The 15,722-nt window shown below is 39.5% G+C and overlaps 1 protein-coding gene across 1 annotated transcript; it reads right to left on the bottom strand.

The window, feature by feature from the left end:
- Window positions 1-899: 899 nt before the first annotated feature.
- LOC148675068 (uncharacterized) lies at window positions 900-11,527 on the bottom strand. The gene is made up of 6 exons (XM_088626049.1): window positions 11,461-11,527; window positions 9,958-10,011; window positions 6,339-6,686; window positions 5,846-5,920; window positions 4,970-5,092; window positions 900-4,181 (listed from the first exon to the last, which is right to left on the bottom strand). Exons 1-6 carry the CDS (start codon window positions 11,495-11,497, stop codon window positions 3,835-3,837), a joined length of 984 nt encoding a protein of 327 aa, XP_088482175.1. The 5' UTR covers window positions 11,498-11,527; the 3' UTR covers window positions 900-3,834.
- Window positions 11,528-15,722: the final 4,195 nt, after the last annotated feature.

Here is a 15,722-nt window from a genome sequence, read left to right as displayed (position 1 = left end):
ATATTTATCTCAAATGCCATTTTGCTAGGACCATCTGTAATGTATAATAGTAACTCTTCTGGTCCGTAGTTTAACTTAAATGTTTGTAACCTCCTCACAGGTTACTGTGTTAAATGTGATATGTACACAATTACCATCTTAACGCAGCTTGAGCAAGTTAAGAAGGAATGAGAGAAAAATTGCCCCATCCCCAGTGTGCATAGAGAGACTTATCCTACAACACTCACAGCTGTAATTGCTTAACATGTCTCCACCAAGTATTGACTCAGGGAGTGAATACTCATTCAGTCAAATTTTTTACTTTGGGATTTTGTATTTGCACCCAGAGAAGTGTTCATTTTGAGCATTCAAAATCTGATAAAAACTTCATATTAAAAAATGTGTATACATCACCTATGAGTCAAGCAAGTGGGACATCAATGGAAGGGGGTGGATATTTTTACTAGGCGCGGTGTAATGGGCTACACACAGTAGATGGTCAGTCCTTCACATAATAAACAATGCAGTTTTAATTGGGATTTGTTGACTCAAAGTCATTGGTGAAGAAAGAAGCAAGTTTGCCCCTTTTTTGTGATGCCCTCTCCAGTGACCCTTAACGTGGAACCAAGGAGAAGAATCCAAATGTTTGATGTGATGTGCTACTTTTTAATAACAGAATACGGTAATAAAGTAATGAAGCCATATTGTTCCCTAAAATATTTTAGGAAATAAAGTAAGTGAAATGCATGAAATAATGACATTTTGGAGTTCTCATCTAAAATGTGTGCAATCAAATTGGATAAATAGATTTTGTTGCTAACCAGGGGGTGGTAGTGACAGAAAGCTTCAGGTCCTTGTGTCGCTGCTTTGCCCTTGATTGTTGCTGGGAAGACATTGTGAGATAAAAACAAACATGCTGATATGTGCTCAGATATTTATTTTCATTATCTCTGCCAATTATTTTCTGCAATCATCTCACAATGCTATACACATTTGCTTCTGTTTACAATGATACAGTTGCAAATAAAATAACACAGACAGCAATTATTGCCTGGCATCTGTTCAAAAGAGAGGAAATACATTCATCAACAAAGGAACAGTGAATTAATTACCATTTACATAAACATGCATGTTAATGTGAGAACTGTCAGAAACCTGTATTTGGACTATTCCAATTAAGCAATTGTCTCTGACTGGATTCTAAGGAAAAATCACATTATGAAATTAGTTATATTTAATATATGAGATATTTTTTATCCCATAATTTTCTTTATATTTCTTTTTGTTGCCTTCATTCATTCTGGATTACACAGCATGTTGCAGTGAATTTGGAAGTTTTGAAACCTCTCATTCATCCCAGACTAATTAGACATCTGACAACAGCATTGCCACCCTGCAGCCTGATCCGTTAATTAAAGAGATGAAAATAAAATATTAAAAGGCTGTTAGTGACGAATGGGAGGTATCTGGTTTGTTCCCAGTGTAAAAATGAAATGATTAGTTCTTCACCTTTATGCACACAACATGTTAATTGTCTGGTCTTGCGATACAGTGCAGTGATGATGTCCAGCAGACACAATCTGACATTAAAGGGGAACTGCAGCTCTGATTTCTCAGACCGGTTATTAAATCTCTGTAACAAAATAAATTTGTTGGTGGTATAGGAAAAAATGATCAATTTTGAATTGAATTAATGGCTCGCTAGTCACGTTAATGACTACTGTAATGTGATGTACGAGACAGTAAGTACAGGTTATACCGCAGACATTTCACTGCAGAAATGTTCCAATGTGATCTGCATGCACACTTAACAAGTAGTATTTGTCTACAAAACCATCTAAAAGTTGAGAGCAATACTTCTATTGGATTAAAAGAGACGTATTCACGAGCCTACTCATTTACAATGTGATAAGGCTGCTTCCTGTCACTGGATGTTTTGTGGCCAATTTCTGAATCGCATTAGATGGCGCTGCACATACCTGGAAATTTAGTCTATTTTTTGATGTAATATGAAGGTTCTACAAGTTACTGTGTACATTTTACTTTTATTCCGGTGTGAAATGCACTCATCCATGCTGATTCTTTCTAACCCAGAAAAATAAAACTAGCGTTGCAGTTCTCCTTTAAAGGTAGAGGGCCAAGAATCCTCTGGACGTCCCCTGGCAGACACATGCAGCCAGGGAGCGACCTGCTGTTAAACACCGGGCCGTTTTGTCATTGCACATGCTGTACGTGGGAAGTGTTGCAAGGATCTTCCAGCTCTGAACATTTCGAACCTGAAATTTGGTTGAGGTCAAACCTGAGGTCCTTCATTTCTGCCCGTCTCCTCCTCACTCTCCAAGCTACTGATGTGGCACAAACAGAACTGCAGGCCTGGCTGCTGGAATCCAATATACTCTCTTCACCTCAACGATTTGTGATTGAATAAAATTGGATTGAACTGTCTATGAGAAATCAATAAGTTTGAAAAGTTGAAGTTTGATTGCGTCCCACAGAGGGAGTAGGTCAGATGAAAGCCGAGTTACTGGTCTGTATTCATGGAAGTGTCTTCAGGGAGGGTCCCGCCCCAGCAGGGGCAGCATCGCGAAAGAGCGAGATGCTCTTCTGAAACTCAGAAGAGTGGGGCTGAGGTGGAGGAGAAAAGGGGGCAAAAACTTTGTGGGTAGATCATACTTTTAAAAAGAGAAAAAGAATGTGGACACTCAGTGTGTGAAAGTAGCAGAAGGTTAGAGAAGGTTAGGGTAGGCACATGTTAAAAACCCCATGTAAAACTCCAGGTCATGGACCTCCAGATCTCCCACTGACTGTTTTCAGCTTCATGACCCTGTTGGTCTCCCTCAGGCATCTCACATATCTGCTGTGCAGCCTAATAGTCCACAGGAAGCTACAATTTCCAATTTTTCCAAAGCATGATGAGCTTGAGTCTTGTCATCTCAAGAATGAAGCTGTGGCCATGACAATGAATTAACTGCATTTGTGTCAATAGAATGTGTTGACATTACCCTGACAGATGTGCATGTGAGTGCTGTTGTCATGGGCAGGCCATGACACTCCCACACCCCTAGTGGATATACAGAGACATTGACAGGGGCGAGCAACGTTCTCCATGTTGGTACCAAAATTGAATCATGATTTGACATGTAACAGAAACATGAGTACAGTGAAGTATTGTTGCTGTCGTTAATAGTTCTTCCCTGGAGATGTTGGTTAGTCACTGTAAGGTCTGCAAGCCATGGTTTCTCCCTGCGTGGAGACTTGCATGCCTATAGCTGTAGCTGCAGGAACGCATTGGCACAATTATGTGACATTGGCACCAATATCCATCATTCTCTCCAATTCAGCACTGATTAATTTTCCACCTTCTTCAGCACTTGACCTTTTCTGGACAGAAAATGCTCTCTAAACTACCTGGCACTGAAAACCTCAGTGTTTTAAACCCAGTTATGTACAGCTTTGCAGCTACTTCCACCCCTCACACACTAGAAACTTTCTTTATACTATCATGCTAGTATGCTTATGTACTGTATGGAAAAAATGCTTTATCTCCAGAATGCATAAGAACTAAGAAAAAGGTCCTACAATGGACCTTTGTTGCAAAAACGATTATAAAATGTGTGAGAATGAACGAAACATTGTGATAATTGCAATTACTTAAGCCCTAGCAACCTTTTCAGATTTAACAAAAAATAGTTGAACAACAAGCAGATTATACAGTGTTTACGTGATACTGGCTTTCTTTTTTTAAAGAAAAATGAATTATGTCAACTGCAGCAGCAGCTCTGTAGTGATACTCCTGATTTTATCTCCCTCCCTCAGCTTCATTTTCGCATGTAGTGGGGGGCTCCAGTGAGCCCACTAGTGGCAGACGAAGCTGAGGCGTCTCTCACAACACTCGGTGCTCCAGGTGTAATTCTGGTTCCGATCCAGAGAGACCATCCCGCAGAGCTGGCCCAGGCTCCCGTCCGGCTGACCCGCCATCCAGCGGGCATAGCTGAGGAGCTCCCTGGTCTCGGCCCAGTACCAGTACCCCCACAGGGCGTGTCTGCGCAGGCCAATCCACACCCCGGGACCAGAGAGGCCTTGCACCGCGACCTCTAGCATCCTCTGGTTGTCAGGACCGGTGACGCTGAGCAGGTCCCGGTGGAAGGTGAGGCAGTACTGGCCAGCCTCCTGCCATGTCATCTCCTGGCGCACTGCGATTGCTGCATGGGACGCATGGGGTCAAAGGTCAACCAGACAGGCTCATTGTCCTGACAGAGAAATGTAATCAGGTTTCACTGGTTTCACACATACTGTATGTATGCACTATCAGGGCTCTCACTGGGATGTTCATCCTCAGACTGGAAGGTGGGATCTTTTGCATGTGGAAGATTCAATCTTAAGAAACATTTCAACTGAAAGAGACCATTTGGTTTGGTAATGTGTAGCTAATTGCTTATCAGGCTCGTTTGTCTGCTAGTTAAATGATCTGAGATCCATGTGGAGGAGAAGTTACTGACATGTCCGTTACTGATAGCACCGCATGCCTTCAAGTGGCCAAGAGGCTACAGAGCTCATTGAGAGAGCACTGGCCAAGAATCCCACTCTACCCTTGAGTGAGGAACAGCAGTCACAGTCAGCTAGTAATATCCCAGGCTTAAACCCGCAATCAAAACACAATGAGAACACCTTTACCAGTTGAGCCGCTTAAAAAGCCTTGTTTCATACTTTAAGTCCATCCAACCCTTCTTCTGGAAATTATAGACTCTGAGAATGAAATTGGCTTCCCTTAAGTTCTCTGATTAGGAGCCAAGTCCTAAATTTGACAATCAGAAGTGCTAATGTCATGTTTCAAATCTTCTGTATATTTGCTCAAAATACAATAACAAAAAAAGCCATAAAAAGACCCGTACTGCTTTATTCACTGTGGGAGACAGTCTGTCCATATTAACTGCCAGGAGACAAGGTCACTCTCTCAGGCGAAAAGACTGAGGCTGTGGGGTGAGGTTACCTGTGATAGGAGTGTCTGTCTTGGGGCCAGCAGTGGTTTCATCATAGGCTGGAGTCTGGTGTGGGGAGGCGGGGACGGTATTTTTAGTGGTTCTGACACCAGTAGGCTTTAATGTTGGATATACTGTATAACAGAAAAAGAAGTTCCATATTATACAGCACCAAAGGCAACACCGTACTCCTTTTTCTAATGAAACTCCTCATATTTTAAAGAATTAAAATTTGTAAATGTTTAAGGCTTTGATGTTCTGATCAGCCCTTAAATGTGACCCTTCACTGTTTTTCAACTTCAGTATTTCTAAAACCATCTGCATCTCTGTATTTAATATCTTCCCTTATGCCAGAGCACAGGACAGTACAGACTCATCGCTTCAGACCACATACCAGGCCATTTTCCCAAGCTTTTGCTTCTCTTTTTTACATTGTCAAATACCACTGGGTAATGCCAGGGCTGGATTTTGGTGTTCGTAGGCCCTAGGCACTGTGCTTACAGTGCTTAATGGGAAATCTGGCACTGGGTAATACTCAAGTCTCTAAATTTTTTTTGTTTTGGTCTGTAAAAAAAGGAATCTGGAAATGTGGTTTTAAGAATATAAGACAAACAAGAAGAGCCTGTTTGGTTCATTTAGGCCATTTGGTAATTAATAACTAATTAATCCGATGATCTCCTCCAAACATTTCTTGAAAGAAGCCTGGATATTGGCTTCAACAACATGGCCAGGTAACTCGTTTTTAAGAGTTTTACTAATTTTCCTGTGATAAGTGTTAAGTGATAAGTGATAAGCGCTGTGTCTGCATTGGGAGAAGGTTTATCCATGTTCTCTGGAAGGAGACCTGTGCTCAGGGTACAAGGACCGAACAAGGCCTTGCAGCTCACCTGCGAGTGGTGTGTTTGGCTTGATGGAGAGTGGGATCAAGGGAATGTTGAGGGTCAAGCTGGGAAAGACAGTGGCTGGAGACACAGAAGTCAATTATAAATCTTAGAATTGTACAGTAAAGTGAAGAATATTGTCTGTAATATTTCATGATCCCCCAGTATCCCCAGTGCACTGAAGACATGCTACAGTGTCTTTAGGTGAGACAATCACCGACGTTTACTCCTGAACTGGGAGGACACTGTCTCTTCTGGTATTCATTCTAGACTGAATTTGAATTAATGTTTTCTCTTAATGGTCTTCATCACAACTTCTTCCAGGTATTTACTCTTTGTTAATTATAAGTTATCTTTTACCTGGTGGTTTATAGGAAACCTTTTTATTTGGGAGATCAGAAGTCCCCTTAGATGGTTCTGCTATCTAATACCTTGTTACCTGGTAAGAGAGAACTAATGTCCATATATCCCATTATTCAGAAGAGGAAAACTGTCTTACCCCCACAACACAAGAAACTAGTAGTGTTCGCACAGTCTTCAGGATACCATTTGTCCTTCTCCAATATCACACATGTTTTTGTTGAATCTTCCTTGAGGTCTCCTCTGTCTGACTCATTGAGCACTGTGTTGTCGATCCAGACATAACTGGTGTTCCGCCATTCCAGTCCGATCCAGAGAACGTCCTTGTCTTTAGAAATATTCCCCTGCACATTTCTCCGTGCTGTGGGAGACAGGACGGCCAGGTCAGTGAAGTGTTTCTGGCAGAAGCATCGAGCGCTGTTCCAATCCAAGGGTTTCTGCACGATGGAGAGGGGGCCACAGGAGCTGTTCGTCTGGAGATCAACCACTGTGGGAGAAAGAAAGAGAGAAATCAAATGTAATAGAATTCTTTTAATGAGAAATTCTGACTTGCATTTTGACACTTAAGGTGTCAAAGGTTAAAAAATTATGGATTTTTAAAAACCGCTAGATTCCGTTGATTTTATCCCCGATGTAACAGAGGCACACTTATAATTGAGGTCACACTTCAGATTTAATTATCTATCGACGACTGGAAATTTGCATCTTGTTCAATACAGATCTTAATACATAAGAAACACTGATTGCAACATCTAGAATTGTACACATGCCTGCTGCCCCTTCTACACAAATCTATGGTTTGCTGGGTACAATTTATTCCTGGACAGAAGAGAAAGAATGCAGAAGATGAAAAATGAAAAAATAATGTTGCCTATTCTTCCAAATTTATTCTCCCACCTGCAGAGTTTCCAAACGTTGTTGCTGTCGTAGTTCACAATCATAGCTCTTTCAAACTGGACTTTAAAATCCACCCAATCTACAGTACTACAGGCTTGTATGTTAATTAATTAATACATCAATTGTTTAAAGAAAAATAGTTTGAAAACATTCACAGCATCTAGCCCTTTTGCTAGGACACACCTAAATTAATTCAGATACAAAAGAGTATGTTGAAAGGCTCAATACATTTGTCTGTGTAAGTTCCCTCAGATAGATATTGAAATGCAAACCACAGCTCACATAGTGATATGACAAATGGAAATACATCTGAATGGATTTTATGGTTATGGTCTATGAACTTAAGGTCTATGAACTTTTAAATCTAAATGCAAAGTGATACATTGTCCAGCACAAGTCCAACACAACACTCAGTTAAATCTCAAGCATGGTGATGACAACATGAAAAATTGATGTAACAAGGTACAGGAGAATCCAAGAGGAAGCCTGCTTTAGTGACTCAAGTGACTCAGGTAAATCTGGCTGAAAAAATTCACATTTCAGCCAAACAATTACCTGATAAAGAAGGCCAAAGCCACACAAAGTCTTACAAGAAGACAGTGAATGTTCTTGAGTGGCTTAATCAAGGTCTTATTGTGACCTGGAGTCATTTTGTCAAGAAGAAAGGGCAAAATTCCACTACCCCATCATGCAAATCTGGTAGAGACTTATTTAGAAACACTGACAGCAGCAAATGCTGCCAAATGTGTTTTCACCAAATTCAGATGTAGGGGAATTAATATTTAAACAATCAATACATTTCAGTTCTTTTTTTGTTGGTTATTCTGACATTCAACCTCTTTCACGTAGCAATGTTCAGTATCTTTATTACAATACTGTATACAGTATATGTAAATCAATAAAATGTGCTTATTGTCAGGAGATGTATATTCTTCAAAGATGTTGAAGAAATATTCACCTGGAAAAACATGGGAAGTTGCTTCCACACTTCTACATATGGCTCAATGTTGTCAAATTGTGGTATTGAAATGAATTACTGTAACACAGTTGTAGGTGAAGACAGTACATTTCAACAATGAGATATAGTATACTTAACCTTCAGTATATCTGAGACAGACAATTAATTTGTCTGCTTCAGATTTCTAAGAAGCCCTGTTCAATTATGAGGAATCAGTTTAGTTGTGTAAGTCTCAAGTCATGTAAGCAATTTGGAAGATAGCTTAGCATCTGAATTTGATAGGGAGAGAGTAATTTATAAATAAGAAGAAAAAGCCAGATAATTAAAGAGGGGCCCTTACCTTTTCCATATTTGAAATAATAGCACACTAGAAATCTCTAATAAAGGATTCCTTCCTGTCATCCTTTTGCTTCATCTTAAAATGTAATGGCCCCAGTTTATACTTAAAAATGAGTAAAAACTAGGTGGCATGCCATAAAACACATGGTGCTTAATTTTTCACCAGAGAAACCAGGGATGCCAAAGCAACTGGTTCACTCTATATACCAGTCGATTTTGGAGTGCTTGCCAGTGGATTGCAAGAATGTTTGGCAAAAAATAAATGGGCCATTTGACTACTTTTTTGATAGCCTAAAAATTCATTCAGATCTGTGCATGTAATGTCATAAATTTTACTGCAATTGTGTGTATTTAACCCTTGTTGAATGGGTTGTTAAAGTATCTTCCTTGAGTGCTGGATGACACTGAAAAAAAGGCTGCAGGAGCTCCGTAAATAGTGTTGTGGGCGCTGCCCGAGAACGTTCTCTTGGTTATTGCTGCACGAACCCCACATTCGCTACGGTGCATAGTGGAGCGAAACAGACTGGCCGTGACACATTCGCCAACAGTTTGATAAGTTTGATTGCCTATTTGATAGTTGTAGTGTCTGAGCGAAAATGATGAAGCAAAGAGACCGAAAACTTACCGTTACCACAAGGAATGGAGCGTGATTATTTTTTTTGTACTTTCGCATTAAAATCTGCAATGCTAGCGTCTATGCGAAAAAGGGAAATGTAGAACAACATTTCAAAACTGCACACAAAACGTATGATGTGGACTTTCTCGATAAAAGTAAGTTACGGAAAGGAAAAGTGGAAAAATTTAAATCTCAACTAGCAGCAGTCAGTTTTCACAAGGCCTAATCCAAGAGGGAAAGCGGCAATTATCGCATCATTCCGTGTGAGCCACGTCCTGGCTAAACACAAAAGTCATTCAGGGATCGAGAAGTAATAAAAAAAAGCGTTTGTTGAGGCTGCTGACTTGCTGTTTGGAGACTTAAAAAGCTTCTCAGCGCCAATGCTCACATTAAGGTAAGATATTGTTTTTTCTAAAATACAGCATTCATATCAGTGAGGATAATTAAACTATAATCAGATCTGCTAACAGTTTGGTCAGTGAAACAAAGAAATCTGAGATTAAAGTTGTTGAAGCACACACTGAAACAAAATCATACTTTAATTTGCTGAACATGTCTTTGAAAAAGCAGTCCTCTCTTCTCCATTGCTTTCCCAAAATAAACAGAGTATGTTTCATTGTGAATGAGATGAGATTCCTGTATCCTGGCAACATCCACTTTCTTTCTGTACAAAACAGTGCGGGGAACTAGAATGATTATTAGGACTGCAAGAACAAGTTCATCCCGAGAAGAAGCTACAGACAAAAACTGTTAAAATGCATGAAGGTTAAGATCCATACAGACTCCCTCAAATGATTGATTACAAAATCTTAGCAGAAATTTCAACCAGATTTTAGCTCTGCCCGTAGTGCCAAGGCTACATTAGTCAAAACAATAAATGATCATTTAATGAGTTCCAAAGCACTTTTAGGCTTGCCGCTGAGAAGGAGTGAAAAGAGGTTACCTTACCTTCAGTTAGGCTGAGAGGATCATCACAGGCGGTGCCTTCAGCTCTCTCCCAGCCTAAACAGATATCAGAGAGTGACATTGGTACTGTTCCAGCAAACAGAACTGTTAATGATCAGTATTACATGTGTACTGTGCCTCTGAAGAAACAGAGAACGTACAGTTGCAACAAATTCAGAAAATGAGTATCAGGAAAATGGCAAAAATCACTTGTGTTGTGGTGTTCTACATTTTATTGGGCAGACATGACATAGGTAAATTTAATATACTGATTAAAATTAGACATCAACAGTTGTGATCAATGGGGATCTACTTTGAAGGTCACAGAGCAATAGAGTTCTGGACTTGTGCATCACACCAGGTTGCAGGTGCTGTCTTGCAGGAATCTGGCTCATTCCTCTCGTATAACTTTGTCAGTATGTGCCAGTTCACTGGTCTGTACGTGCTGAAAGCTACATGGCTCCTGAGCTCAACCAGCTCAACCGCACAATTTCATCAGGGCTCAAATCTGCCCAAATCTGGGCTAACTACGAGAGAACTATTCTCCCATTAGTAAGAAAGCTATGAAGATTTGCATTGTCCCACTGGAATTTTTTCAAGACTGATTGAGCCCATGGAAGGGCAATTCTGTAAGAGGAGTTCTATAGCAACTAGAACTTCCCAGACCATCACACTTGGACTTTCCCAGGAACTGGTCAGCTATGCACAACAATTGTAGGATCGTTAAGTACTTTAGGCTACACTCCATGACAGCCATTGGGTGGTCAGTACAAAATCTTCATTTACTGCTAAAGAGTTGTACTGGAACTGGCAAGCCCAGCTGAAGTGATTTAATAAACCTTTGAACACACAGGGCATGAAAACGTCATGTTTTTCTTTCTTTGATTTTCAACCTTTTTGGCACACAGCAGGTTAAATCACCTTGTCACCTGTGCCCCGTCAACCCTCTCACTAATGAGGCAATTAAGTACCTATGCAAAAGTATGTCTTTCGTACCTGTCATGAACCATCAATATCAAAAAAAGAATTAATCAAAATAAAGAAACATTTAATAGTTCTGAATATTTTTTTCTGAACGCCTACTTGCATAAACAGAGTTTAATTCAGCATGTATAATTTCCTGCCAGGATTCTAACATAGAAATAATTCTGCCAGAAGCTTATACTTAACTTGCCATAGTTTCTCTTAAACATTACAATCTGCCTTGCACATGAAATCCAGTTATTTTCCATCTTTTAAAAAAGCCCAAGCTGTATGATGCTAAGACATGTCAAGACCCAACTATGAGATGATGTGCATACACTAATAATAACAACAACAATATAATCAATAGTACAAAAATAGATAACAAACAAATATCAAAGGACTTTATAAAAAAACCTTCTCTCATTCTCAAGTCTCCTTTTCATTGTCTTTTGTATTACATTCTGGTCTGTCTGTCTCTGATTAAGGTCAAAGTTGTTTGAACTGTAAAGCATCAAAATAGGGAAAGAAAGGAGACCTTACCCATATACAAGATGACAAACACTGCCACAAGCTGCATTTGTGTGTCTGTTGTGAGTGTAGTGGAATGAAAAAGAATCTGTTCTGACAGGACAGCCTGCTCTGTGGCAGACACAGACTTTCCATCACAACACATACAAAATGACTCACACTAAGTAGATTGTGGTTTGTCTTTGTTTGTATATGTTTGGGTTTGTTAAACCCTGGTTGTTAAAAAAGGAAGTAAAAGATTCATCTCTGAGATGTTGAAAAAACACAAGCAGGCATTTTCCCAACTAAGTAACCTCCAATGTGAAGTACAATGAAAATCATATTTACAGTACTGGAAAGACTTATACTGTATGTATGTGCTTCCACTATTGTGCAAAGGTCTTAAATGTCTTAAACCCAAATGAAGAGTTACATTAATGTTTGACTTTTATTGTTATTAATTAAGCTTAGTTTGGGAGATTGACTTGATTTAGGATTGTATTGATTAAACTCTTCAAAAATGATTACAAACACACAATATGAAGTATTGAAGTAGCTAATCCATTACATTTGCCAATCAAATCAAATCGGATCATTGTCAGGTATTCCTCATCATTAACATAATTTGTTCCGCCCACCAAATTCAGATGATCCTAAGAAGGCTAGGCTTTGTACTGTCAACTATACATCTTGCTGGATTAGCTGTGAGCTTAAACAAATGATGCATTGTTTTCAAAACCCTGAAAAGCCTGGTCTGTCAATGCAGCTCTAATCCTTTCACTAAATTGAAATATAAATCTGTTTCGGAGAACAAAAGACCCTGACTCCTTTCATACGGCTAATTGACAACTTTTGAGATCTTCTAAAGAATTAAGCGAAAACAAACAATTAAAACCGTGGATGGTTTCTATTTTGGGGAGAAACACAACAATACAATCACCGGCCTCTATTTTTTAAAAATAAGGTCACTATCCTTTAAATCAAATTGGTAAAAAGACATTGCGACATATCAAGTTCAAGTTCAAGTTTATTGTCATTATACTCATTTACAGGTATATGGTATAACAAAATGCTATTTAGCTAGCTCTCAGATGGTAAGTAGTACAAGAAACAACAATACAATTGTATAATAAAAGAAAGACAGAGACAACAGGCAGTGTGCAAAACAAGGAAAGGTAACAGGTAATGTTCAAAACAACATCAGATGTGCAAAAACATGCGTCAACAGAATGAAATGAAAGGATAGAGATTATGGGGAGTGAGCTTTTTGACATGTAACGTAGAGGTAGATTTCAATGTGTGTTTGAGTTTTTGGTAAGAAAGAAGGCACTGTGAGGTTCAGATCATAGGTGAGAGAGGCTGGGAGTTTAATAGCTTGATGGTGTGGGGGTAAAAACTGTCTCTGAGTCTGGTAGTCCGGGCCCGAATACTCCGGTACCGTTTTCCAGATGGTAGAGGGTCAAACAGTCTGTAGCTGGGGTGTGTGGGGTCTTTGATGGTGCTTAAAGCTTTCCTCAAGCACCATCTGTCTTAAATGTCCTGTATAGATGGGAGGGCAACCCATATCATATAATCTCAAACTTAAAAATACATAAAATGTAAACATGTAGTAAAAATATAAGTCACGCATGCACCTCTTTTCCATATTTATTTATTTGTCTATTGCCCTTAAAGTCATTATAATCACTTGTTTTGCATAGAGATTGTGAAATACAATTATCAGAGAGGAATACGCTGAGGAAACGACACTCCTCTATATGCAATGACATACTGTATACAGTACATATAGTGGCGATCTGCTAGCCAGTTCCAGTGGTGTGGGTAAGAAAGAGGCAGGAGACGGCTGCTCAGGCTCACAACCCAGTTTATTGCCCTTTTCATTAGAGCAGGGTGTGATAGTCACGGAGTAGGAGCATCAGCGTGTGGATGCACATGAGAGAAAAGGGTTTGAGTAAGTACTTCCCTTGGATATTATTGGAGAGGAAGAGGAAAGATTGAGTCTAGTAAAGGGGCAAAGGGAGGGGGTCATGGTCCAGTCCACTGCTGGTGCTGCAGACCACTACAATATCTTTAAGCTTAAATGTGTGATATGTGGACTTACATCCACCAAAAAACAAAACAAAACAAATACTTTTCAAATTCTAAAATATTGTATCTATCGGCAAATAAACATTGATCGAAGTAATGGGGTTTCTTACAGGATTTGTATTAAGCCCGTTTCACTGTCTAACGTATAGCTATACTACAGTATGCTGATATGCTAATGAAACCTGACAAAGTAAAACTGTGCAACAGAAGAACTGTCATGATGTATGGCTGTACCCTGTTGATGAACCCTGATAAAGTACAGATATACCATGCTGAAGACCCTTCCTAAGAATGAAACAGCTATCCGTGGCTGCCGGCATTAACTTAAATTCAAGTGAAGCACAATTCAGTAGGAGTGGTTAAATAGTTTAGAGTGTTTATTCCTTAAGGTCTGCTGTGGTGATCTCTGTGCTCAGAGACTGATAAAGCAGTAGGAATGGTCATACAGCAGAGTTTAGTGTGTTTATCGCATTAGGTCTGCAGGTCTGCTGTAGTGTTCTGTGTGCTCAGAGACTGAGAAAGTGGTAGGAGTGTTCACAGAGTTTAGTGATTTTATAGCATGAGGTCTGCTGTACTTTTCTGTGTGCAAAGAGACTAAGAAAGCAGTAAGAGTGTTTATTGAGTTTAGTGTATTTATTGCATTAAGTCTGCTATAGTGCTCTGCATGCTCAGAGACTGAAAAAGCAGTAGGGCTGGTCTGCTAGTGCAGCTTCTGCAGATAGATCAATTCCACTGATCTAATGTAAGCAGTCAGGATAGGATTGGGCTCCTCTAGTCTTGGATAGCCACTGTCCAGCAGGTCTAACAGCAGGTCTAATCATTCTAACCTTGAATTATCCATACAGTAATAACTTACAGTAAGAATGGTTACAAACAAGAGGAGGCTATTTGGCCCATCAAGCCAAGGACCAAAGAATCCAGCTGTTTCCCAAAAGACACCACAGTCTCAGCTTGAACAACATGGCTGGGTATCTTGTTTCACACTCCCACAACTCTTTGTAAAAAGAACCGTCTCCTGTTCTCCTTTTTTAAATGAACTTCAAGATGCTTTCTGCCTGTGTCCTTCACTGTTCATGTTTCACTGTTTCTGAAGAAATTTGTTGTGTTGATTTTGTTAATGTCTTTGAGGATTTTTAATACTCAAAGGGCAAATAAAGGGCAATACTCAAAAATGTGTAGGACTCAAAGGTCTCCTCTGCCCAAGACTAAACATGTTTGTTCAATGAGCTTGTCAGTGTAGGATGGTCCTGTAAGTCCTGGAGTGTATCTGGTTTCTCTTCACTGAACTGATTCCAGAGCAGCAATCTTTTCTATAACATGGTGACCAGACTTGTGCACAATATTCTAAATGAGGGCTTACTGGTGTGGTTTACAATTTTAACTGGGCACTGCCTTTGTAAAGACTTGTAAAAGTCTTTTTCATGCAGTACATAGCCTCTTCTAGCTCAGCATTTCCCATTTTGTATTTAAAATTTCTATTGTTTATTACCTGCATTCAATAGTCAGCATTAAACATTATCACGCAGGTGTATTATCAGTCATGAATTATATCTGATTTTTTTTTAGTTCATTTGTTACTTCTAGAGCGTTCACTAATCCCCTTAAATTGGTGTCATCAATACATTTGTAAAGTCCAGGAACTGGGAACTGCCATCAATATCGTTACATAATTAGTTCAGATAAATCAAGAAAATCCAGTTGTACTTGAGAGGTACAGTACAGGGTGTAGGCTTTTTAATTTCCATTTCAAGTGACCTCTAACCTGCTTAAGTGAGCAATTCCCTGTATCCTTGGTCAAAATGAAACTGTTCCAAGTGGGAACAGAACTGGAATTAGGAGCTGATGAATTAAGGGTGACCCTGCTGGATCATATCTCTCCAGGACAAAGGCTGGACACGTCTGTGGAAAAGACTGTGCAGCCTCTTATCAACTTTCACTGGGATCATGAAGCCCTCTGGTTTAACAGTAACTCCCTAGAATCTAATGTACAACCCTACTGAACACAACTTCACAATTTCTTTCTTTACTTCCTTTTTGATTTTGTTGTGTATTGCATTGTGTGTGTTATTGTGTAGTGCTTTGAGTTCCCCACAAAAATCCTCAGAAATACAATGGCATTAGCATACTACTTACTGGATTACTTGCTTTGATGACCTCTCATCTACCTAACTAATCCATTGACCTTACACTTCTATCCGTAGATACTT

This window comes from Lepisosteus platostomus, chromosome 3, assembly GCF_059453375.1.
Source record: "Lepisosteus platostomus isolate fLepPlt1 chromosome 3, fLepPlt1.hap1, whole genome shotgun sequence".
Lineage (NCBI taxonomy): Eukaryota > Metazoa > Chordata > Actinopteri > Semionotiformes > Lepisosteidae > Lepisosteus > Lepisosteus platostomus.
This window is presented reverse-complemented; position numbering and strand designations above follow the sequence as displayed.

Bases quoted from the DNA above. Each gene is read 5' to 3' on its own strand.
- LOC148675068 (XM_088626049.1), bottom strand. From the start codon at position 11,497: ATGCAGCTTGTGGCAGTGTTTGTCATCTTGTATATGG. The intron at 5,921-6,338 runs GTAAGACAGTTT...CTGTGTCTCCAG, and splicing joins TAGTTTCTTGTGTTGTGGGG to CCACTGTCTTTCCCAGCTTG. The intron at 4,182-4,969 runs GTAACCTCACCC...CGTCCCATGCAG, and splicing joins GACAGACACTCCTATCACAG to CAATCGCAGTGCGCCAGGAG.